This window comes from Theropithecus gelada, chromosome 5 (assembly GCF_003255815.1).
Source record: "Theropithecus gelada isolate Dixy chromosome 5, Tgel_1.0, whole genome shotgun sequence".
Taxonomy (NCBI): Eukaryota; Metazoa; Chordata; class Mammalia; order Primates; family Cercopithecidae; genus Theropithecus; species Theropithecus gelada.
In genome coordinates this window covers 2,769,482-2,791,865 of record NC_037672.1, presented here as the reverse complement: position 1 = coordinate 2,791,865, position 22,384 = coordinate 2,769,482, and the positions used below count along the sequence as shown (strand labels likewise).

Genomic DNA, 22,384 nt, shown 5'->3' with positions numbered 1-22,384 from the left:
CTCCAATTCCAGCCACCTCTGGACTCCTCCAAGGGGCTTGATCAGGCCCCGCACAGGTCCCTGGAGTCTGCACTGGCCAGGCCCTCTGTCTAGGAGGCTCTTTGCCCAGATACCTGCATGGTGTTCTCCTGGTCTTTATCCAGGGCTCCCTGACTTTCCTGACCTCCCTGAAGGAAAGCCAGGAAGAGTGGAGAGGTCTGAGCCAGGAGCCTGTGGGAGTCAAAGAAGGTGCCCAAAGGAGGAGGGGAAGAGAAAGGGTGAGTCAAAGGAGGAGGGGAAGAGAAAGGGTGAGTCAGGTGGGCTCTGCCCACCCCCATACCCCCCCCCCCGGGGAGCCCGGAGGTGAGGATATGGCAGGGAGGAGCCCCACAGGGGCCATGGGACGCCAAGAGGTGACCCAGGAGGCATGCGTGGCGGCCCTGCCTCTGAAGTGTGGGGCTTAGAGGGACCTGTTGGGCAGCTCGGGGCTTCTCTTTGGGGAGCTGTCCCAGCCGTCTGTTCTGTGGCCACCTTGACGCCCACATCCAGTTCCTGCCACAGTGCCCCTGTGTGAGCCCTACCCCCCGGTGGCACTTGTGCAAAAACTGGAAGGAATGGGCGTTCCAGGCACTGAAGCAGCAGGCGCCAAGTCCTGAGGCAGGAGAGAACTTGGTGTTTGTAATGGGCTCTTTCAGAATGGCTGGTCCACAGTCAGCCGCAGAAAGGAGTGCAGATGTGTCTGAAAACAGCAGGGCCAGGGGGACCACACAGGCCTCAGCAGCTTCATCTGTGGGTGGGGCTCAGGTTTACTCTACCGATCCATTCTGGGATCAGCGGCTACCCAGGGCTTGCTCCTCTGGGGTGCTGGTGTCTTGCATTAGGCCTTCCCTTGCATGACCTCTGCTGATATCCACTGGCCACGCAGCCTCAAGCAGGCAGGGACAGACTTGGTCTACTCCAGGGCAGGTACCCAAAGTCACACGGCAAAAGGGCATGGCAGGAGGTGGTAAAAAGCTGGGAGTAGGCCAGGCGCCGGTGGCTCAAGCCTGTAATCCCAGCACTTTGGGAGGCCGAGACGGGCGGATCACGAGGTCAGGAGATCGAGACCATCCTGGCTAACACGGTGAACCCCCGTCTCTACTAAAAATACAAAAAACTAGCCGGGCGCGGTGGCGGGCGCCTGTAGTCCCAACTACTCGGGAGGCTGAGGCAGGAGAATGGCGTGAACCCGGGAGGCGGAGCTTGCAGTGAGCTGAGATCCAGCCACTGCACTCCAGCCTGGGCGGCAGAGCGAGACTCCATCTCAAAAAAAAAAAAAAAAAAGCTGGGAGCAACAGTCCATCTAGCACAAATACATATTTGCTGCAAAAAGCTCTGTTGTCAAGACAGCCCTCAGGTTCGAGGATTCAGTAGAAGGACTCAAAGTTATGATTCATTACAGCAAAAGGACACAGAAGAAAATCAGCAAAGCAAAAAAAGGCACATAGAGCAGGGCCTGGGGGGAGACCAGGTGCCAGTACCCACAGGACATCACTCTCCTGGCAGTACCAGGAATGTTGCCAAACTGGGAAGCTCACCCGAGCCTTCGTCTCCAGAGTCTTGATTAGGGGTTGGTCACATGGGTGTAGAGTGTGGAGTGCCTATATGGCTGACCTGACTTACTCGGTCTCCAGCTCCTTCAGAGCTCAAGCTCATGACCCAAAGGCCTCTAGTTAGCTTAGACTACCTGGTGTGGTCCAAGGCCCCCACATAACCAAAGACACTCTTATCAGGTAGGATATTCCAAAAGGTTTAGGACCAATCCCTTTTTTGGAATGTGCAGGGTTGAATACACTAGGCCTGCTGCATGAACCCTATCCCGCACACATCCAGATAAGTTTCAGAACACAGGAAGTGAATGCTGGCCGGGCGTGGTGGCTCACACCTGTAATCCCAGCATTTTGGGAGGCCAAGGCAGGCAGATCACTTGAAGCCAGGAGTTGGAGACCAGCTTGGCCAACATGGTGAAACCGTGTCTCTACTAAAAATACAAAAATTAGCCGGGCATGGTGGTGCAAGCCCGTAGTCCCAGCTACTCAGGAGGCTGAGGAAGGAGAATTGCTTGAACCCGGGAGGTGGAGGTTGAAGTTGAGATCACGCCACTGCACTCCAGCTTGAGTGACAGAGTGAAACCCTGTCTTGAAAGAAAAAGAGAGAAAGAGAATGCGGAAAGGAAGGGAGGGAGGGAGGAAAAAAGGAAGGAAGGAAGGAAAAAGAAGGAAAAGAAAGGAAAGAAAGAAAATGCTCCCTGTATCAGCTCCTGCCTGACTCCAGGCTGTACCCAGCTGTGAACTCAGCCAGCTCTCATGCATGGCTCCTTCTCACCCTTTAGGTGGCAGAGCTGGACCGTTACCTTGTCTCTATGTCTCTAATCACCCTCTTTAAAGTTAGGTTCCTCCTTTTTTTTTTTTTTTTTTTTGAGACAGAGTCTCACTCTGTCACCCAGGCTGGAATGCAGTGGTGTGATCTTGGCTCATTGCAACCTCTGCCTCCTGGGTTCAAGCGATTCTCCTGCCTCAGCCTCCCTACTAACTGGGGTTACAGGCACCTGCCACCATGCCCAGCTAATTTTTGTATTTTTAGTAGAGACAGGGTTTCACCACGTTGGCCAGAGTGGTCTCGAACTCCTGACCTCAGGTGATCTGCCTGCCTTGGCCTCCCAAAGTCCTGGAATTACAGGTGTGAGCCACCACACCCAGCCTATTGTTTCCTTATACACGTTTTTCCCTTCCTTTCCTTACACAAAATTTCCTTATGTTGCAATTATTCTTGTTTTGAAAAGGATCTGTCTCCACTATTACAATGTCCGCCCATTAGTCCCCAGTGCCTGGCCCGGTACCTGAATTTGCGTTGAAGGCAAGAAAGAGCATGCTGGGTACTTCCCATGTGACCTTACTGAATATTTACAACACCCTCTAAGACAAGTGTTCTTGGAGGACTGGGATCCCTCATCCGCAATTCTGAAATCTAAAAAGCTCAGAAACCCAAAATAGTTTTCTTTCTTTCTTTTTTCTCAGAGACAGGGTCTCACTGTGTGGCCCAGGCTGGAGAGCAGTGGCACAATCACGGCTCACTGCAGCCTCAAACACCTGGGCTCAAGCAGTCCTCCTATCTCAGCCTCCTGAGTATCTGGGACTACAGGCACAGATGGTTCACACCCACCTAGTTTTTTTTAACTTTTTGTAGAGACAGGGTTTTGCTATGTTGCCCACACTGGGCTCCAACTCCTGGGCTCAAGCGATCCTCCTGCTTGACCTCCCTAAGTGCTGGGCTTATAGGCATGAACCACTGCACCTGGCCCCAAAATGTTTTTCTTAAAGGTGGTGCAAAATCTGACTTGAACAGCTACAAGGCTTTTTCTGATCTTCATCTCAGAGTCTGAATGGTCACCCTGTCTTTGCAGAAATTGTAATCTCTCTGGTTTTGTGGTGCTGTACTGTGCCCCAGGGGAGCACTGAGTCAGATTTTAGCTGTTCAGTTTCCATGGCTGCAGAACAAACTATCCCAGATGGTAGTAGCTTCAAACAACAATAAGCACATATTATCTCATCCAGTTTCTGTGGTCAGGAACTCAGGGGCAGTTTCGCTAGGTGGTTCTGGTCCAGGGTCTCCCATGGAGACACAGTCAGTATGTCAGTGGGGACTACTGTCTTCTGAAGGCTTGACTAGCATCAGGCGATACAGTCCCAAGGTGGCTTCTTCACCGCAGTGGGCAAGTGGGTGCCGGCTCCTGCCATGAAGCCTCAGTTCCTTGCCACATGGACCTCTTCACAGGGCTACTTGACGATAGGGTGGGCGGCTTCCCCCAGAGCTCCGAAAGACGGGCAAGGCAGTAGCCATGCTGTCTCGTGGGAGCTAGCTGCAGAAGTCACACTCCATCATTTCTGCAGCACCCTCTTAGTTACGCAGGTCAGCCCTCTCCAGTGGATTGGAGGGGACTACACAGGAGCATGGATATTGGAGGGTGGGGGATCCTCTTTGGAGGCTGGCTACCCCAGTTATATGTACCTATTTGAAATCCAAAGATCCTCATTTCTAAAATACACCTGGCAGCCTGGCATGGTGGCTTATGCCTAGAATCCCAGCACTTGGGAGGCTGAGGCAGGCGGATCACTTGAGGCCAGGAGTTCAAGACCAGCCTGACCAAAATGGTGAAACCCCGTCTCTACTAAAAATACAAAAAATTAGCCAGGCGTGGTGGCAGGTGCCTGCAATCCCAGCTAATTGGGAGGCTGAGGTGGGAGAATCACTTGAACCTGGGAGGCGGAGGTTGCAGTGAGCCGAGATCATGCCACTGCACTCTAGCCTGAGCGGCAGATTAAGACTCCGTCTAAAATAAATAAATAAATAAATAAATAAATAAATACATACAAGACAAGACAATACACCTGACCCCAAGGCTGTTGGATGAGAGACTGCGGATTGTAAAATGCACCTTTTACAGTTGAGGCAGAGTCTCAAGGTCACTGGAATGACCTGCCCCAGGCCACACATTAGCCTCTAACAGCTCTGGGTCCAGTTTTGCTTTTTCCACCCGTGCCCCAGCCAATCAGTTGGCATTGTTCGTAACCATAGCCACGTGAACTGTGGGCTTGCCGTGCAGCAGCCACTGCACTGGACAAGCGTTTCATGCACACTCCACCCTCTAGTCCCCACAACGTCCAACCAGGTAGGGTGGGCACTCGCTCTGCCCTTCCTTCTGCTGAGAGGAAGCCCAGGCTCTGATGGGTAAGAAGGAGCCTTCCAAAGCAAAGCCAGGTCTGTGTAGCCCAATGTCCAGGCCATAAACACTTGGCTGGCTCTGGCTTTGCTTATAGGCTTGTCTGATTCTACAAGCTTGTGGGTGTTTTCCCAGGCTCAGCCCAGGCTTGGCTGTGGATCACATAAAGGAAGAAAGTCAAGATGCTGCTCAGGGGCGGAGCCTGTGGGCAAGCGCGCACACAGGGAAGACCCCTGCTCGATCCCGAGTCGGGAACCTTAGAAAGAGCCCATGTGTGCTTGGGCATCATTGTGGGGAAGACTGGGCTGTGGAAAAACACTAGCGTTTGGAAATTTTGGGGAAGGAAAGCGATGGACAAGCGAAAGGGTGGGAAGGGGCTGGTTTCCTGCTGCCTCTGCTCTAAGAACACCATCTAGCAGGAAGGTTGTCCCGCGGGCGCATACTAGCCACCTCACAAAGCAGCGTCTGCGGTGGCTCACGCCTGTAATCCCAGCACTTTGGGAGGCCGAGGCCAGTGGATCACCTGAGGTCAGGAGTTCAAGACCAGCCTGGCCAACATGGTGAAACACCATCTATACAAATAATACAAAAAAATTAGCCGGGCGTGGTGGCGGGCGCCTGTAATCCCAGCTACCTGGGAGGCTGAGGCAGGAGAATCGCTTGAACCCGGGAGGCGGAGGTTGCAGTGAGCCGAGATCGCGCCATTGCACTCCAGCCTGGATGACAGAGCAAAAGTCATCTCATAAAAAAAAAAAAAAAAAAAAAGGAAAGGAAAAAGAAAGCGGCGAGTGGAGCAGGGGGTTGGAGCTCTCTCTGAACTCAGTGTCCCCAGGTGACGAAACGCATGACACGTGCTTGGTGCGCTGCGAGCTCAGCTCAGCTCCTGGAGTTTCTGTGGCTCCTGTGGCCACAACGCCTGCAGCCTCGCGGGCAGATTCAGACCCACACTCAGCCCCAGCGCTTGGGGCTTGTCTTTACGTCCTTCTTTCCATCAGAGGCTGATGAATTCCCAACCCTGGGCCATGGGCTGAGTTCGACTCTCCCACAACTCCTCAGAGGCGCGTGTTTGGGGCCACTGGAATAAGCCCAGCACCAGCTGGGGTGTGGACAGCCTCCGGGGCCAGGCCGACTCTCCTGGGCTGCTGCGGACGGCAGGGGCGGGGCCGGGCTGTCGGCGGTAGGAGGGGCGGGGCCGGGCGAGAAGGGGCGGGGCGGGCTGCCGTTGGGCGGGGCTGCGCGGCGGAGGGCGGGGCCGGGCTGCGGTGGGTGGGCGGGGCGCACCGGGGAAAGTTCCGGGAAGGGCGGCAGCCGGCGGGGCCCGGGCGCGGAAGTTGCCGGCGGCCGCGCGGCCTCCCGGGCAGGCCTACAGGCATGTCCCGGGACCCGGGGTCGGGCGGCTGGGAGGGGACCCCGCGCGCAGCCGCCGCGCTCTGCACCCTGTACCACGAGGCCGGACAGCGGCTGCGCCGCCTGCAGGACCAGCTGGCCGCCCGCGACGCCCTCATCGCTCGCCTCCGCGCCCGCCTGGCCGCGCTGGAGGGGGACGCCGCGCCGTCCCTGGTGGACGCGCTGCTGGAGCAGGTTGCGCGCTTCCGGGAGCAGCTTCGGCGGCAGGAGGGCGGCGCCGCAGAGGCCGAGATGCGCCAGGTACGAGGGCGGGCACCAGAGGAGCTGCGGGCGCCAGAGTGCGTGTGGCGGCCGCCGGGTCTTGGGTGGGTGAGCGGGCCCCGGGTCCTGACGGCTTGAGGGAGCACCAGGTGCTGGGTGTGAGGGGCCTGGGAAGTGAGGGGGTGCCGGGTCCTGGGTCTTGAGGGGTTGAGGGAGTACCGGGTCCTGGGGTTGAGCGCGCCCGGGGTCCTGAAGGGTTGAGGGGCCACCAGGTCCTGGGGGATTGAGGGGGTGCTAGGTCCTGGAGTTGAGGGGGCACCAGGTCCTGGGGGTAAGGGGGTACCAGGTCCTGGGGGGTGAGGGGGCCCTGGAGGGTGAGGCAGCCACGGTGGGTGAGGGGGCCACAGGTCTTGGTGGGGTGAGGGGGCTCTGGGTTTTGAGGGGGTTGAGGAAGTGCTGGGTCCTAGGGAGTGAGGGGTGCTGGGTCCTGGGGCGGAGAGGGGGCACTGAGTCCTGGGGGGTGTGAGGGGGCACTGGGTCCTGGGGGGGATAGGGCAACAGGTCTTGGAGGGTGAGGGGACCCTGGGTCCTAGGGGAGAGACGGGGACCAGGTCCTGAGAGGGGTAATGGGACACCACGGGCTGAGGTGTGCTGGGTCCTGGAGGGTGAAGGGGTGCCGGGTCCTGGGGGGGTTTGAGGGGGGACCAGGTCCTGGTGGAGGTGAGGGGGCTCTGGGGCCTGGAGGGGGTGAGGGTGCAAGGTTCTGAAGGGGATAAAGGAATGCTGGAAACTGGGAGGTTGGGAGGGCACTGGGTCCTGGGGGATTGGTGAGGAGGAGGAAGCACTGGGTTCTGAGGAGGGGGGTTGGTGCAGTTCTTGGGTTCTGTGTGTGCTGTGTAGGTTCAGGTTGGTTCTTAGGGGTGTTTTGAAGTTCGTGTGTGGGAACACATTCTGAGGGTTGTGTATGTGTAGTGTGTATGCTGTGTGTGTGTGTGTGTAGTGTGTATGTTCCGGTTGGTTCTTAGGGGTGTTTTGAGGTGTTTGTGCAGGAGACACGTTCTGAGGGGTGTGTATGGTGTGTGTGTGTGTATTATGGTGTGTATGGTGTGTGTGTGTATGGAGTGTGTGTGTGTATGGTGTGTGTGTATTATGGTGTGTATGGTGTGTGTGTGTATGGTGTGTGTGTATTATGGTGTGTATGGTGTGTGTGTGTATGGGGTGTGTGTGTGTATGGTGTGTATGGTGTGTGTGTATGGTGTGTGTGTGTATGGTGTGTATGTGTATGGTGTGTGTGTTTGGTGTGTGTGTGTATGGTGTGTGTATAGTGTGTGTGTATGGTGTGTGTATGGTGTGTGTGTGTTTGGTGTGTGTGTGTTTGGTGTATATGGTGTATGTGTGTATGGTGTGTGTGTATAGTGTGTATGGTGTGTGTGTATAGTGTGTATGGTGTGTGTATGGTGTGTGTGTGCGCGCATATGTGTGTCTTGGGTCCAAGGTCAATGTACTCACATTGTGTTCTAGAGTCCCTTACAGCCCTCACCCATACATGTGTCTTTCACTAGTGGCGCTTCAACTCTATGCTGGGAGCAATGGCAAATGCAGCCCCTGTGTCTGATAATGGACACAAATCCTAGGCTGGGTGCAGTGGCTCACACCTGTAATCCCAGCACTTTGGGAGGCCAAGGTGGGTGGATCACGAGGTTGGGAGATCAAGACCATCCTGACTAACACGGTGAAACCCCGTGTCTACTAAAAATACAAGAAAGTAGCCAGGCATGGTGGACGCCTGTAGTCCCAGCTACTCGGGAGGCAGAGGCAGGAGAATGGTGTGAACCTGGGAGGTGGAGCTTGCAGTGAGCCGAGATTGCGCCACTGCACTCCAGCCTGGATGACAGAGGGAGACTCCGTCTCAAAAAAATAGACACAAATCCTAACTCCTCTCTTTGTCCTTGTCTGTGATGTTTATGTCTGTGTTTGGTGATAAACTATAAGCACCACCACAGCAGTATGAGTAACGGTTTTTTTGTGCAATAGTCTTTGCAAGCATCTGAAACATTTGGGTGAGCTCTGGCGTCTGTTATTCCATTTGATTCATGGCTATTATCCTAGTTTTCCCAGGAAAGAAACTAAACCTGCAAAGGCAGTAGCCTGCAAAAGGTAGTTTTTGTTTCCAGGGTTGGCCCCACAGCCTAATTTTAGAGAGAAAAAGAAACATGCCTTTAAAAAAAAAATTATAAAAGCAATTTTGAATATCTGAAAAATAAAGAATAAAATAGCCACTGTAATCCCCCAGTGCAGGGATGACTAGTGTCAATCTCTTGGCATGCCTTCTTCCTGTTTTTCCTCTGTGTACACTTGGCATGGCTATGTTCATGCTGTCAATACAGTTCTGCTTAATATTAGGTTGTCAGTATCTACATCATTTAAAATACTTTCAGCAGCCAGTGTCTCCACTACTGCACTCTCTCCCTCTTTCTGGAAGGTAGATCCCGACTCAGTAGAGCAGAAGGGAAGTTTAGCGGTCCCCTGGTCTGCACCAACAGGTTTTAGAGTTGTGGACACCAGGAGCCACAGATGAGTACAGACCAAGGACCCGGAGGGCCACTCTGAACTCATCTCCAGAATGTTGGTGGGACAGAGGATGCAGGGACCTCACAACCAGAGCAGTATACTTGCAGTCTGGTGGCCATTGGTGTTCAGCTCACATGTGTCCCCTGTGTCCTACGTATCTGGCCACTCACCAAGCAGCTTATTACAGCTTCCTGGTAGCCTCAGATAGAATTAGGTCTGTGGTCCCAGTATTACTGGCCCTGGTCCTGTCTTACCAGCATGTGAGCATGTAGGTTTTGTTTTGGGATTTTCATTTATTTATTTATTTTGAGACAGGGTCTCACTCTGCCACCCAGGCTGGAGTGCAGTGGCACAAACACGGCTCATTGCGGCCTCAACCTCCTGGGTTTACGTGATCCTCCTGCCTCACCCTCCCATATAGCTGGGACCACAGGAGTTTGCCATCACACCTGGCTAATTTTGTTTACTTTTTTTTTTTTTTTGGTAGAGACAGAATGTTGCTGTGTTGCTCAGGCTGGTCTAGAACTCCTTCTTTCCAGTGATCCTCCTGCCTTGACCTTCCAAAGTGCTGGGATTACAGGCATGAGCCACCATGCCCAGCATGGGATTTTTAATTATTTAAGGAACATTTTAATGAATTTTTTTTTTTTTTTTGAGACGGAGTCTCGCTCTGTTGCCCAGACTGGAATGCAGTGGCCGGATCTCGGCTCACTGCAAGCTCTGCCTCCTGGGTTTACGCCATCCTCCTGCCTCAGCCTCCCGGGTAGCTGGGACTACAGGCGCCCGCCACCTCGCCCAGCTAGTGTTTTTGTATTTTTTAGTAGAGACGGGGTTTCACCATGTAAGCCAGGGTGGTCTCGATCTCCTGACCCCGTGATCCGCCCGTCTCGGCCTCCCAAAGTGCTGGGATTACAGGCTTGAGCCACCTCGCCCGGCCTTGGCTAATTTTTTGTATCTTTAGTAGAGACGGAGTTTCACCATGTTGGCCAGGCTGGTCTTGAACTCCTGACCTCGTGATCTACTCACCTCAGCCTCCCAAAGTGCTGGGATTACAGGCGTGAGCCACCGCACCCAGCCACTTTCCTTGTTTCTTTCTTCCTTTCTTTTCTTTTCTCCTCCCCTCCTTTCCCCTCCCCTCTTTTTGACAGGGTCACTCCGTTGCCCAGACTGGAGGGCAGTGGCATGATCATAGCTCACTGCAGCCTTGACCTCCCAGGCTTAAGTGATCCTCCTGCCTCAGCCTCCCGAGTAGCTGGGACTACAGGTGCCCGCCACCCTGCCTGGCTAATGTTTTTTGTATTTTTTGTAGAGACCGGGTTTTGCCATGTTGCCCAGGCTAGTCCCAACCCTTGGGCTCAAGTGATCCTCCCATCTTGGCCTCCCAAAGTGCTGGGATTACAGGCTTTGGGAGAATACGCTTCTGTTGTTTAAGACACCAAGTTTGTGGTACTTTGTTACAGCAGCCCTGTAAGCCAAGAGGCCACTGTGCCTCTTTTTTTTTTTTTAAATTTTTATTTTTGAGACGGAGTCTGGCTCTGTCGCCCATGCTGGAGTGCAGTGGCGTGATCTTGGCTCACTGCAAGCTCCACCTCCCGGGTTCACACCATTCTCCTGCCTCAGCCTCCTGAGTAGCTGGGACTACAGGCACTCGCCACCACGCCTGGCTAATTTTTCTGTTTTTAGTAGAGATGGGGTTTCACCATATTAGCCAGGATGGTCTCGATCTCCTGACCTCGTGATCCGCCCGTCTCAGCCTCCCAAAGTGCTGGGATTACAGGCGTGAGCCACCACGCCCAGCCTGTGCCTCTTGTTTTTAAGGCCAATCCACAAGACTATGAATAGAGCTGTTGACACTTTTGTTCTGCGCGTGGAGCGTGGAGTTGTGGGTCCCAGCGACATGCTTTCCTGAGAGATGGCCGCCCCATTGCTGACTAGTCCATGTGCCGTGCCCGTGTGTGTAGAGCCACAACTCCAGCACATACCTTGCTTTCTGGCCACAGTGGTCGAGGTGCTGTTGTGTCCTAAGAACTGTTACTAACTGGACAAGGCACTCAGACAGGTAAACCAGCGCACACCTCTGCAACTTCAGAGCCAGGGACAAATGCCAGAACCCTGGGGGCTGGAGGGGTGTTGGGGCCCTACATGCTGCTAAGGGGAGGATATGTGGGGCAGCCGTTGGCAGGGCTGGTCTGCCCCCATGGGTTGAGCATAGAGCCTGGGTCCTGCTGTGTCTCTGTATGGCCCAGTCATATTCCCATTTACTGGGCATCTGTGTGGGGCTGGGCTCAGTGTTGAGTACTAAGGTGGGAGGTGAGAGAGAGCCGCCCGTCAGGATCTCTGGGCTGTGGGCCTGCCGCCCTCCTGTTGGTGGGTCGTTTGCTTCTCCTGCTGTCAGCATTTGACCAGCGTAGGAAGGAGGCTCCGAAATCAGATTTTACCTGGGCACAGTGACTTCTGCTGAGGCAGGAGGAGGATTGCTTGAGGCCAGGAGTTCAAGACCAGCCTAGGCAACATAGCAACACCCTGTCTGTATTGAAAAAAACAGAAACAGAAGTCGGGTTTTGCCCCAAGTCTTTTATCCCTGAAGAGGGTCTCACTGTCACCCAGGCTAGAGTGCACTGACACCATCACGGCCCCCTGCAGCCTTGACCTCGAGCCTGTGGTCCCAGCTATTCGGGAGGCTGAGATGGGAGGATCGCTTGGGCCCAGGAGTTCAAGGCTTTGGTGAGCTTTGATTTACTCTACTGCAGCCTCGGTGTCAGAGCCAGACCCTGTCTCAAAAAAAAAAAAAAAGAAAAAAAAAAGAATAATCAGGGTTCCTGCAGTAATAGGGCTTAGTATTTTGTTCCATTGTGATGAGAACATTCTAGGTTCCCGGTCTCTGTTTCTTCTCACCTCAAGTACTAGAGACAGAGGCTGGACCCTTCTGCCGCTTCTAGGGGAAGCTTGGGCTCCTCCCTGACTTTTCTGAAACTGTTTCTTCACTTGTGGGATGGACTAGTTGTGCCTGCTTCACCTCCTTCATGTAATGTACTGTTTATTTTGGAGGAGTCTTTGAAAATGGAAAAGCACAAATTTAAGGCCAGGTATTAAAAAATTGTCAGGTCAGATGTGGTGGCTCTTGCCTGTAATCCCAGCACTTTGGAAAGCTGAGGCAGGCAGATCACTCAAGTCCAGGACCAGCCTGGGCAACATGGTGAAACCTTGTCTCTACAAAAAATAGAGAAATTAGCTAGGTACAGTGGCCTGCACTTGTAGTCCAACTCGTTAGGGTGCTGAGGCAAGGGGATCACTTGAACTTGGGAGGTCGAGGCTGCAGTGAACCATGATGGCACCACTGTACTCCAGCCTGGGTGACAGGGCAAGACCCTGTCTCAAAAAAAATTGTCATTTTAAGAACCTCTTTCATTTCTTTAAGAAGTAATTGGGGTTGGGTGTGTTAATTTCCTAGAGCTGCTGTAACAAAGTAACACAAACCGGGGGGCTTCCAGCAACAGCAATTGAATCTTTCACAGTTCTAGAGGCCAGAAGCCGGAAACCAAGGCATCGGCTCTCTCTGAAGGTTCTAGGGAAGAACGCGCTTCCTCGCCTCTTCAGCTTCCTGTGGGGGCCGCCAATCATTGGTGTTCCTTGGCCTTTATCTACAAGACAAGATGTCACTCATATCTTTGTTGTCACATGGCCTCCTTCTCTCCGTGTGTCTGTCCAGACTTCCGTCTTCTTCTTAGGACACCAGTCCCGTCCTAATCCAGTTTGTCCTCACCTTAACTAATTACATCTGCAAAGACCCTATCTCTAAATAAGGTTTTGTTCCCAGATACTGGGGAATGGGGGGTTTGGTTGTGGACATCTTTTGGGGGTTACCCACTACAGTGGAGTTTCTACCTTTCCTATCAAAAAAGTGCTTGGAATTGCCACTTTGATAATTTGATGAAAACTGCGTGTAGTGGCTTGAGCCTGTAGTCCCAGCTATTCCGGAGGCTGGGGTGGGGGGATTTGCCTGAGCCTAGGAGTTGAAGACCAGCCTGGGCTATATATAGCGAGACCCTCATTTCTTTTTTTTTTTTTTTTTTTTTTTTTGAGACGGAGTCTCGCTCTGTAGCCCAGGCTGGAGTGCAGTGGCCGGATCTCAGCTCACTGCAAGCTCCGCCTCCCGGGTTCACGCCATTCTCCGGCCTCAGCCTCCCGAGTAGCTGGGACTACAGGCGCCCGCCACCTCGCCCGGCTATTTTTTGTATTTCTTAGTAGAGACGGGGTTTCACCGTGTTAGCCAGGATGGTCTCGATCTCCTGACCTCGTGATCCGCCCATCTCGGCCTCCCAAAGTGCTGGGATTACAGGCTTGAGCCACCGCGCCCGGCCGAGACCCTCATTTCAAAACAACATCTTGATGATATGAAATCTAAAATGATGCGCTTGCTTGTGAAAACAGAATTTGGCGGGGTGCGGTGGCCCACACTGTCAACCCAGCACTTTGGGAAGCCAGGGCGGCTGAATCGCTGGAGTCCAGGAGTTCAAGACCAGCCTGAGCATCACAGCAAAACCCCGTCTCTACAAAATACAAAAATGTTAGCCAGGCACAGTGGCACGTGCCTGTAGTCCCAGCTACTCAGGTTAGGATGGAGAATCGCTTGGGCCTGGGGAGGCCGAGGCTGCAGGGAGCCATGATTGTGCCACTGCACTCTAGCCTAGGTGACAGTGAGACCCTGCTTCAAAAAAAAAAAAAAGGGCTGGGCATGGTGGCTCACGCCTATAATCCTAGTACTTTGGGAGGCCGAGGCGGGCAGATCACCTGAGGTCAGGAATTCAAGACTAGCCTGGCCAACATGGTGAAACCTTGTCTCTACTAAAAATACAAAAATTGGGCCAGGCGCGGTGGCTCACGCCTGTAATCCCAGCACTTTGGGAGGCCGAGGTGGGTCGATCATGAGGTCAGGAGATGGAGACCATCCTGGCTAACACAGTAAAACCCCGTCTCTACTAAAAATACAAAAAATTAGCTGGGCATGGTGGCGGGCACCTGTAGTCCCAGCTACTCGGGAGGCTGAGGCAGGAGAAAGGCGTGAACCTGGGAGGCGGAGCTTGCAGTGAACCGAGATTGTGCCACTGCACTCCAGCCTGGGTGAGAGCAAGACTCCATCTCAAAAAAAAAAAAAATACAAAAATTAGCCGGGTGTGGTGGTGGGCGCCTATAATTCCAGCTACTGTGGAGGCTGAGGCAGGAGAATCACTTGGATCTGGGAGGTGGAGGTTGCAGTGAGCTGAGATCATGCCACTGCACTCCAGCCTGAGCAACAGAGTGAGACTCTGTCTCAAAAAAAAAAAAAAAAAAAAAAAATTTAAGATGAAGTTTCAGAACAGAACATTGTAGGCTGAAAAACTCCAGAGTTAATAGTTCAAATGCCCGACTTCTGAGTGAGTAATTGTTAGTTCAGATGCCCGACTTTGGAGCGAGTGTGTTTGTGTCTGCTGCTGGGGCATCCATGCCAGGTCTCCTTTTGCTTTCTGAACATTTGCTCTCAACACTGCTTCTTTTAATTCAGTAAACTGTGCTTTTAAATCTTCCACTTAGGAAATTGAGAGGCTGACTGAACGACTAGAAGAAAAAGAGAGGGAGATGCAGCAGCTACTGAGCCAGCCCCAGCACGAGCGAGAGAAGGAAGTCGTCCTGCTACGGAGGAGCATGGCGGAAGGGGAGCGCGCCCGGGCCGCCAGTGATGTCCTGTGCCGCTCCTTGGCCAACGAGACCCATCAGCTACGGAGGACACTGACCGCCACTGCCCACATGTGTCAGCATCTGGCCAAGTGTCTGGATGAACGACAGCATGCACACAGGAATGTGGGGGAGAGAAGTCCTGACCAGGTAGGCCACAGTGTAAGATTGTGGTGAAGAACCCTGTGTACTGGGAGCATTGCCTACAGGCCCCGATCACAGAGGCCAGGGGCTGTCCCAGGACCCAGTCTGTTCTCAGCAGCGAGAGTCAGCTGACGGGACAAAGCTCGGTCATCCAAGGGTTTCTTTTAAAATGATGGAACATGCACAGTGTAATAGGAAAGCAGGCAGCCACCGCACTGCCCAGCACCAGGCCTGTAGCTGACCTTGCTCCCAGGTGGGAGGTGGCACCTGGCTTTCATCTGCCTCAGCTGAGGATGAGGAGGAAGACATGAGGGTGGCAGAGCTGCCTGGAGGAAGTGCAGTCACATCCTCCTCATCTGAGGAAACTGAAGCAGAGCCGGGTGGTACTGCTGGGGACAGGGAGTGCCTCCAGTTCCACACCCAGAACTCCCGGAAGGGCCGTGAGTCGCCTTCGGCAGGCTCAGTGTGTCTGAGTGGATCCGGGCACAGCTGGAACCGCCATCTCCAAAGCTGGCGTTAGGCATGTCCTTGCCAGCAGCATGACCTCCCACAAGCTTGGAGACCTGGCTCAGGGCCACAGCCTCCTCATGAAAGCAGGGGACAGCGGTGCCAGGTGACAGTGAGGGCCAAAGAAGGGTTCACTGGACCTCCAGGATAGGCTGGATCTGGGCTGTAGCTCTCTGTGGGGTCCAGTGGGAGAGAGAGGGACTGTGGGAGTTTCAGCATCAGGAGAAACCAGGAGGCTCCTAGGCAGAAGAGTAGGGAGCAGCGGGCCACGGCATGTGTGTGCCAGGTGCTGTGGCCAGTGTGAGCCAGCCACCTTCCATCTCGCTGGTGCCCGTGGTGTCTGTGTGTGGCAGGCGGGGAAATGGAGGCACTCTGCACATCCCACCCAGGCTGAGGCGCCACCTCACTCGCACTGCCGGGCACAGGGCCTCTCGCTCGGGTCCTTTCTAGGCAGTTCTCTGAGGCAGCACCAAGGTTCATGCAGAAACACACACGCTGGGATGTTCTGCGTCAGACAGTACATCCCGCACCCATCGGCAGCCTCACCAAGGCGCCCACTGGGGAGAAGCTTGGTCTGAGAACTGCCCACCTCAGCTGGGTGGATTCCAGGCGGGGAACCTCAGAAAGGACACAGCCGCATTCAGAAACCAAAAGAAAGTGCCGTCGGGGCGGAGGCCGGGTGTTCTGGTCTGATTTTGAGTCAGCGTGTCATTTCCCTCTGGGGAGTTGAAAGGAGCCACACACAGTGTTGAGCCTGAGGCGGGGGTGGGGCCAGTGGCAGCGTAGGCCCTCGTCACAGTCTCTAAATAAGTGTCACTTCCAAGCCCTGAACTCAGCTGAGTCACCCGGGGCTTCCCGGTGTAGGCTGCGTTAGGACATGCACTTCCTTTGTCACTCGGGGGGAATTCTCAAAAATTATGTCACTGATATACAGTCAGAATTCTAGAGTACACACGAGTTTCATGAGACTTCTCGTTCAGGTCTCTAGTTGTTAGTGGGGGTTGGTTTGGGCTGTGGCTTCCATGACTCCTGACCCTGCGTGGGCCAGAGGTTAGATTGCTGTGTCCAGAATCACCTGGTTGAACCCCATTGTCTGCAGACAGGACAGTAACATGGGCTCCAAAGGAGGTAAGCAGGGTGCACGGCCAGGCCCACCCTGGGCAGCTGAGAGCCCCCTCGCTGGAGATCCTCTGGTTTACAATGGGATTCGGCTTCCTGCCCTCCCTGCTGTCTATGATAATGGCAAACCTCTGGCAAAGAGAAGACTTGATCGTGTCTGGTGTGCCAATCCCTGTAGACATCATGACTTTAGAATATTTACATTCCAAATATTTAAAAGACAAACAGCTCAAACTGGTAGGTAGGATGGGATAAGGACGGTGTCAAAGGTGATGTGGCCTGAAGACCCTCCGTCTGGGCTCTGGCCTGGGCCTGGTAGGGGTGGGCCTGGGCAGGGAGAAGGTGGTCCCTTGTCCCTGCTTTGCTTCTCTACCAAATGAATGATCACTACCCGCTGCCTTGGGGGATGCAGTGATCATCTGTGGCCTCAGCCTCTGGGTCTAGCTTTCTCCCCTCTTGCTGTATGTGACAGATTGTCTTCTCTCTGTCCCTTCCTCATGCAGTCAGAACATACAGGTGGGCACACCTCTGTCCAGAGTGTTATTGAGAAGTTGCAGGAAGAAAATCGACTGTTAAAACAGAAGGTGACTCACGTGAGTGTCTTTCACATTTTGTTTGAGAACACGTGGCTTACAAACTGTGAGTGAGGGTTCTTTCCTTGGCTGAGGCCCAGAGGTTGCCCCCGCCCTCTGGCCACTATGACTTGATACACACAGTCCCTAGAGACTGGACTTTTTTGCCTAAAACGACGTACAGGATATGTCCTGTCCGTCTCCATCCCCTAAAATTAATCCACAAGTCAGTAAAGGAGATGCAAGAATTAGCAGCAGGAGGTACCTTTTCTAAGACAGAAAAGCGAGGTGGGTGGATCACGAGGTCAGGAGATCGGGACCACGGTGAAACCCCGTCTCTATTAAAAATACAAAAAAATTAGCCGGGCGTGGTGGTGGGCGCCTGTAGTCCCAGCTACTTGCAGTGAGCTGAGATCGCACCACTGCACTCCAGCCTGGGCGACAGAGTGAGACTCTGTCTCAAAAAAAAAAAAAAAAAAAAGAAAAGCTGCACCAAGTGCACCTCTGTTTATGCTGGTTGCGTACGGGTGTCATCACGGTGCCTCGGGATTCTCTAGTGGGCCTAGTGTCTGCTCTCTACGGAACAGGGAGGGGCAGCTTCCATTTAAGAGGAAACGCTCACTCAGCAAATCACTGCTGATGAATAGTCCCCCTGGGTGTGGCTTGAGCAGCTCTGTCAGCTGCCTTCGCCGTGAGCTTTCTGGCTCCACCTCCTCAGGTTGAAGACCTCAATGCCAAGTGGCAGCGCTACGACGCCAGCAGGGACGAATATGTGAGGGGGCTCCATGCGCAGCTCAGGGGGCTGCAGACCCCACATGAGCCCGAGCTGATGAGGAAGGAGATCTCCCGGCTCAACAGACAGTTGGAAGAGAAAATAAACGACTGTGCAGAAGTGAAGCAGGAGCTGGCGGCCTCCAGGACGGCCCGGGACGCTGCACTGGAGCGGGTGCAGATGCTGGAACAGCAGGTGTCTGTCCCTCGGGCTCTGGACGGCACCAACCAGATGGCTGCTGGCTGGTGGTGGCCAAAATCATGGGACAGGCTGGGCTGAAGGCTTGGTGGCACTGAGTGGGCAGTGGTCATGGTGGGGGTGGGAGAAGCCTGGGGGGTACTTTCTCTTTGCTTGAGCAGGAATGTGTGTCTTGCCTCTTCAGATTCTCGCTTACAAGGATGACTTCATGTCAGAAAGGGCCGATCGGGAACGGGCTCAAAGTAGGATTCAAGAACTGGAGGAGAGGGTCAGCTCTCTGCTGCACCAGGTGTCCTGGAGACAGGTAGAGTCTGACGGCGTTTTTCTTCCTGCTTAGGTTTAGCGTTTTTGTTTTCCTTCTCATGAGTTTAGAGCCTTTCTGTGTCTGCCAAGGCCCTGATTTGCTGGTGATGAGGGTTGTGGTGGGCCCCTCCCTGCTCTGGGGAGAGCCACCTGGCCTAGTACCTGGGCGTGGTCATGGAAAGCTTCCCTGTTATACTGTTTAGTTATGGAGGACGCTGGCATGGCGGCCTGAGGACAGGTGGCTGTTCTCAGGGCCCGTCCGTCACTGTCATGCAGTCAGAGGGCATGTCTCGGGCCTCAAAGTGTGAGCTCCATACATGTCCTGACCTGTCTGTGAGGCGGGAACCCTGCCTACCCTCTCACGTAGATATGATGGCCCTGGGTGTCCAGTAACATCCCCCAGCTCAGCCTGGCACGTGGAGCTGGGCCTTGCAGGCCAGGGGCCCCTCACTCCACCCCTGGGCTCAGTGCTCTTCCTACCATGGGGTACCTTGAGGGAGACCTGGCGTGAATGGGAACCGGTGAGGTTCTTCAGTGTATGACCCATGGTCTCTTCCTTCTCCTCACTGACGTGCTTTGCAAAACTCCAGAAGTGCTGGGCGCAGTGGCTCACGCCTGTAATCCCAACACTTTGGGAGGCCAAGGCGGGAGGATCAGGAGGTCAGGAGATCGAGACCATCCTGGCTAACACAGTGAAACCCCATCTCTACTAAAAATACAAAAAATTAGCAGGACGTGGTGGTGGGCGCCTGTAGTCCCAGCTACTTGGGAGGCTGAGGCAGGAGAATAGTGTGAACCTGGGAGGCAGAGCTTGCAGTGAGACGAGATCACGCCACTGCACTCCAGCCTGGACGACAGAGCCAGACTCGGTCTCAAAAAAAAAAAAAAATCCAGGAGAAGTTTGTTTATTTAGCTCCTCATCAAGTATCTAACACAATTTTGGCCCTGGGAATGGCCTTGGGCCCCACTCAAAGAGCTTCCTCTCCTGGCATAGCCTGAACAGTAGTGATACCTCTTGAGAAACGATGCACCCCGGGCTGGAGCTGGGAGGCCAAGCTGAGCTGCCCCGTGTTTCAGGGTGTGAACAGGGATCCTGGGGCTGCGAGGCCACCCCACTGCCCTGCTCCAAGCAGCCACTGGGCCTCAGTGGCTTCTGATTCTCTGCTTGAAGGGCACAGGAGAGTCATGGTGGACACCTTTTCTAACACACCCTTGGACTAAGTCTGCAGCACAGGGCTAGACACAGGCAGCTGTTTGTACTTGTGCATGAGGGAGGAGGAACCTGGCGGGGCACTGTGTCTTCTTCCGTTAAGTTCACAGGCTGACAAGGAGGCACTGGAGGCTTCACCAGCCACAGCAGGCCCTGCCTCAAGCCCCTGCCCAGCCCCCGCAGCCTTCTTGGCATCACAGAATGGAATGTGTATGGGCGGCTCCCCATCCCCCAATTTCAGATTCTCCTAAGTCCCTGGCACAGGGATTCTTCAGCATGTCCCCTAGGCAGGAATGGGAACATCTTGCAACAGACCTACATGTGGGTTTTCCTGGGATTTGGTTTTAACTGTGGGTTTTCTGGCCTTCACGAATTCAAGGAAGCATGTGATTTGGATTGAAGGATCACTGGTGGTACAATCATGAGGATGGTCTCAGGCCACCTCTCAAAGATTTCGGACCCGAGGAACTGGTTCCAGACTTGCAGGCCCAGATTCTTACCCCTGAGGGTCAAGTTTCTGGTGGGGCCTACAGACTTTGTACTAAGTGGCCTCTGTGTCCCTTTCAACAGTAGCCTGTGGCCCCTCGAGGGTTGCTCAGTCCCTAGGTGGCACAGCCAGGGACAGTGGTGCTGAAGCTTGGGTGATAAGCTGTAGTCCCACTGGGAAAGTCCACATTCAGACAGGAAGTGGAAGCACCAAGGCCTACTGGAATGAAGTTCGCAGACAAGCAGTGAGGGCCGCAGGCTGCGGTGCTTCAGGATGGATGTTTGGAGAACGTGTGCCAGGCCGTGCCAAGTGGTTGGTGGGGCCAAGCCAGGGATACCTCTTGCTGCTACTGAAGGACCTCCTGAGCCCCAGAGTGCTGAGCACCCCCAAGCCCCACAGAGGAGGTACAGAGTAGGGTTTGGACTCAGTTTTCCCAGCTCCCCACCAGAGGCTCTGCCACCTCCACTCTGTAGTGGTGTGTGGGCTACATCATCAGGGCCAACTTATCAGTCAGGTCTCCTAGGGCCGATGGGTCCAACTGAACAGGACTTCCACCAAGGGGTTGTGGAGTGGACCACACTAGGGCCTGTTTCTTCATGAGCGCATGAAGGAGCGTGGGTGCGATCTCCTCAGTCATTCACTGAGCACCCCCTTGTCTGGGCTCTGGGGCACAGCAGGAAGCAAAGTGAGGGACTGAAGTTCCGCTCAGGGAGAGATGAAGTACCTCTAGTTGCTGGAACCTGAGACCAGACTTTGTGACCTTCAGCACAGCCCATGTAAATAGACCTTTGCCTTTTCTCCAGGATTCTCGGGAGCCAGACGCCTGCCGGATCCATGCTGGGAGCAAAGCTGCCAAGTACTTGGCCACTGATGCATTGGAGCTTATGGTGCCTGGTGGCTGGAGGCCTGGGACTGGGGCCCAGCAGTTGGAACCCCCTGCAGAGGGCGGGCATCCTGGCATGGCCCAGAGAGGCCAGGGGGACCTTCAGTGCCCTCACTGCCTGGAGTGCTTCAGTGACGAGCAAGGTGAAGAGCTCCTCAGGCATGTGGCTGAGTGCTGCCAGTGACTGAGACTCACCCGTGCCCTTACGGCCCCCTGGCCCGGTGCAGCTGCCCTCAGGGACAGGGTGGGTACTCTCAGATGCCATGGGTTGAGCTCTCCTGAGATCCAAGGCCCCTAAATAGGTGCGGGGCACTGTGATCATTCCCTTTGGTCCCCCTTTGGCTATGGAACAGGCTGGGTCACGGGGAACTGCCAGTGAGGCTGGAGGCTGGAGGTGGAGATGGGGTTAGGAGCATCTGGCAGAGGGAGGTCCTGGTCTGTGTCTCCATCAGGCTGAAGCCAGAGCAATCTAGTGCTAGCGTACCAGCCCCTCCCCTAGCCTGCACCTGGGCATGCTGCAGCTTACCAGAAAGGGGTAGCTGCCTATGGGGGTCACTTGTATGGTCCTTAGGGTGGAAGCCCCATCCTGTTCTGTAGAATAAGGTGTCTCCTCTCTGCCTTGAACCAGGAGGTTTGTCAAATGGAGTATTGCGGCTGCGCATCACACTAGGGGGGCCGCCCCCGCCACTGCAGAGCCGCATGTCTGCCCTGAGAAACTGCATCGCAGTAGCACTGTCATCTGTCCGGAAGTTAAAGCACACTTACTCTATCCACCTATTTTTATAATAAACGTTCTTGCTACTGTGACTGCTCTGAGAATGTGTGTTGGAAGCTGGGGTGCAGGGACTGAGCAGTATTGACAGCAGCTGGCACGGGAAAACGCTCCTGCTGTTGCCTTCTGCCAAGGCACCAAGACAAGGGGGTCAGTGGGAGCCTGGCTGTGTTAGGGTTCTTTAGAGGGACAGAACTAATGGAATAGATAGATCCATAAAGGGGAGTGTGTTAAGTATCGACTCACACGATCACAAGTTCCCACAATAGGCCATCTGCAGGCTGAGGAACAAGGAGAGCCAGTCCAAGTTTTGAAACTGAAGAACGTGGAGTCCCATGTTCAAGGCCAAGATGTAGGCTGGGAGGCCAGGCCAGTCTCTCCTTTCACGTTTTTCTGCCTGCTTATGTTCTAGCAGCACTGGCAGCTGATGAGATGGTGCCCACCCACACTGAAGGTGGGTCTGCCTTTCCCAGCCCAGTGACTCAAATGTTAATCTCCTTGGCAACACCCCCACAGACACGCCCAGGATCAATACTTCGTATCCTTCAATCCAAAAGTTGACACTCAGTATTAACCATCACGAGTCCACCCCTTGTCAACTTGAACCCATACATATTCCTGAGATGATAATCTTCAAATAAAGACAAAAATAAAGTCACAATTACATCTAACATAATACAACGATCCTTCATATAACCGGAAATGCACCAATCCCCAACCCAAATACTATTACATAAAGGTACCAATACTTTTTTTTGAAATGGGAGTTTCACTCTGTTCCCCAGGCT

The 22,384-nt window shown here is 54.1% G+C and overlaps 1 protein-coding gene across 4 annotated transcripts; it reads left to right on the top strand.

Moving 5' to 3' along the window:
• Positions 1-6,028: 6,028 nt before the first annotated feature.
• On the top strand, positions 6,029-21,635 carry TNIP2 (TNFAIP3 interacting protein 2). Of its 4 annotated transcripts, none has more exons than XM_025386718.1 (6): positions 6,029-6,385; positions 14,489-14,779; positions 16,903-16,992; positions 17,690-17,938; positions 18,126-18,245; positions 20,745-21,635. In XM_025386718.1, exons 1-6 carry the CDS (start codon positions 6,110-6,112, stop codon positions 21,006-21,008), a joined length of 1,290 nt encoding a protein of 429 aa, XP_025242503.1. In that variant the 5' UTR covers positions 6,029-6,109; the 3' UTR covers positions 21,009-21,635. The 4 variants fall into 4 exon arrangements, with proteins under 4 accessions (XP_025242503.1, XP_025242504.1, XP_025242502.1 ...); XM_025386717.1 differs by having other exon boundaries at positions 6,031-6,454; positions 20,745-21,631; XM_025386720.1 differs by having other exon boundaries at positions 6,074-6,450; positions 20,745-21,631.
• The last annotated feature ends 749 nt before the right edge of the window (positions 21,636-22,384 follow it).

Coding starts and splice junctions, on each gene's coding strand:
- TNIP2 (XM_025386717.1), top strand. CDS start 6,110: ATGTCCCGGGACCCGGGGTCGGGCGGCTGGGAGGGGACCCCGCGCGCA. Junction 14,780..16,902: donor GGGAGAGAAGTCCTGACCAG/GTAGGCCACAGT, acceptor TTCCTCATGCAG/TCAGAACATACAGGTGGGCA. Junction 18,246..20,744: donor ACCAGGTGTCCTGGAGACAG/GTAGAGTCTGAC, acceptor CCTTTTCTCCAG/GATTCTCGGGAGCCAGACGC.